This window comes from Lupinus angustifolius, unplaced genomic scaffold (assembly GCF_001865875.1).
Source record: "Lupinus angustifolius cultivar Tanjil unplaced genomic scaffold, LupAngTanjil_v1.0 Scaffold_15_187, whole genome shotgun sequence".
Taxonomy (NCBI): Eukaryota; Viridiplantae; Streptophyta; class Magnoliopsida; order Fabales; family Fabaceae; genus Lupinus; species Lupinus angustifolius.
Window position 1 is genome coordinate 10,223 of NW_017718838.1, and position 1,802 is coordinate 12,024.

The following is a 1,802-nucleotide window of genomic DNA, read 5'->3' on the forward strand; positions in this document are numbered from 1 at the left end:
CAACGGATTTGGAAACACATTTGTAGGAGCACATCTATCCCGAATCATTTTGATAAAATTGTACTGAATAAATGGAAAAATTGAATTTGTTAGAATATGTCAACAAAAAATAAAATAAAATAAAATAATTTGTTATTACCGATCCGGCTGAATATGCTCCATCTGGAGATATGTATTTCCTCGTCCTTTGTAAGTACCATTGCATATACTGCGAGTAATGGTACAAAGGCTGGTTATCGGGAAAACCGTTGACCACATAGTTTTCCCGGTTATTCCAAACCTGAATCCACTGGTCATGCTTTTGAGGTCAGTTGTAGTTATTTTTCCCACGTAGATCCATCTTGTGTTGTTTCTCCAGATTAATTGAATCTTTTGGGATGGGTTGTTGTAGACCAAACTGTCTCATCACCCTATCAACAGCATGCCACTAAACAAGTGAAAAGCATATGAGTGGTACACGTGCTCTGACTACATCAGGTATGGGGCCCACATAGGTAATGTTCATATACGGGGTCCACACAAACTAATATATAAACAAAGTTAGTAATTAATGAATACAAGAATAGTTAGAAATAATAGTAAATATATTAAAAATTAGAATTTACATAAATTACCTGATCAATGCGCAAGCGATCCAACATTGACCGTATTATGTTCGTTGCATGACCAGGGATGTTGGTGGTGATTAGATGTTGCGCCCACCTAAAATGTCATGTAATTGGTAGTTATTATTAGATAAATAATTTGAAACAAAATAAAAGCTTGGAAAAAAATATTTTTTAATAAGGTAATGGAAAAAAATATACCTTTGAACTAAAGGGAAAGTTTGGGAGTCGTTGTTGTGTACTCTTGGAGCTAGCATTGGTATGCGGTCATATGCCCATGACTGTAGTAAATGTAAGCAGCCACCGATTTCAATTTGGTGACTTATCAGTGTCGCACGACATATTCCACGATATAGACACGCCAATACCGATGAACCCCAACTATATTGGAATGATTGAGACAAGTCCTCCAATAATGGGAGATACATCACGTGGACTCGTGATCCTGCTGTATCTAGCATGAGGAAGCCTCCAATCATGCGTAATATAAACGCTCTTGCATGTTGCTCAATAACAACATCATCAGCATGTGGAGGTAGAACCGCAAATGTTGAGTCGAGCCAACTCATTTGGATTCTTTGACCCATAATTTGTTTGTCAGTTGGGATTGCACCCAACAAGTTGAGACAAATCATTTCCCAATTTGCACTTGTAACGCCAGTAACAGGAGCTCCATTTATTGGCAAACCAAGTTGGTATGCAACATCCTCGAGAGTTACTGTGCACTCGCCAACTGGTAGATGGAAGGTGTGAGTCTCCGGCCTCCATCTCTCAACTAACGCCGTAATGAGGTGGTTGTTGATTTCGATAGTTCCGATATCGAGTATATGCCCAAATGCCGTGTTACGAATAACTTCTAACACGGGTGCAGAAGGTAAGTTATGCCAAAAATTGTACCTTGCTCGAAAAGTCACTTCTCCACCATTCCAAATGTTGGTGGATACATGATCTTTTTGTAGGGTGAGAAGGGAGGGGTTAATAGGACCTGGACCAATATGTTCCATTTTTTGAGAAGAATATTCGGGAAAAAACAGAGGAGGGGAATTTAGGAATTTCGGATGCTTGGTGTGAGGTGTGAAAATGAGTGTGGGGTGGGGATCAATTTATAGGGCTGGAAGTCGTGGATGGGGTCCACGACTTCCTGAAACTCGTGGATAGGGTCCACGAGTTCGTACCTGCCCCATGGTACTTGTGCCC

At 40.1% G+C, this 1,802-nt stretch overlaps 1 protein-coding gene across 1 annotated transcript; it reads right to left on the minus strand.

Moving 5' to 3' along the window:
• Positions 1 to 427: 427 nt before the first annotated feature.
• On the minus strand, positions 428 to 1,609 carry LOC109337942 (serine/threonine-protein phosphatase 7 long form homolog). Its single transcript, XM_019575037.1, has 3 exons — positions 807 to 1,609; positions 615 to 702; positions 428 to 523 (listed from the first exon to the last, which is right to left on the minus strand). Exons 1-3 carry the CDS (start codon positions 1,607 to 1,609, stop codon positions 428 to 430), a joined length of 987 nt encoding a protein of 328 aa, XP_019430582.1.
• Positions 1,610 to 1,802: the final 193 nt, after the last annotated feature.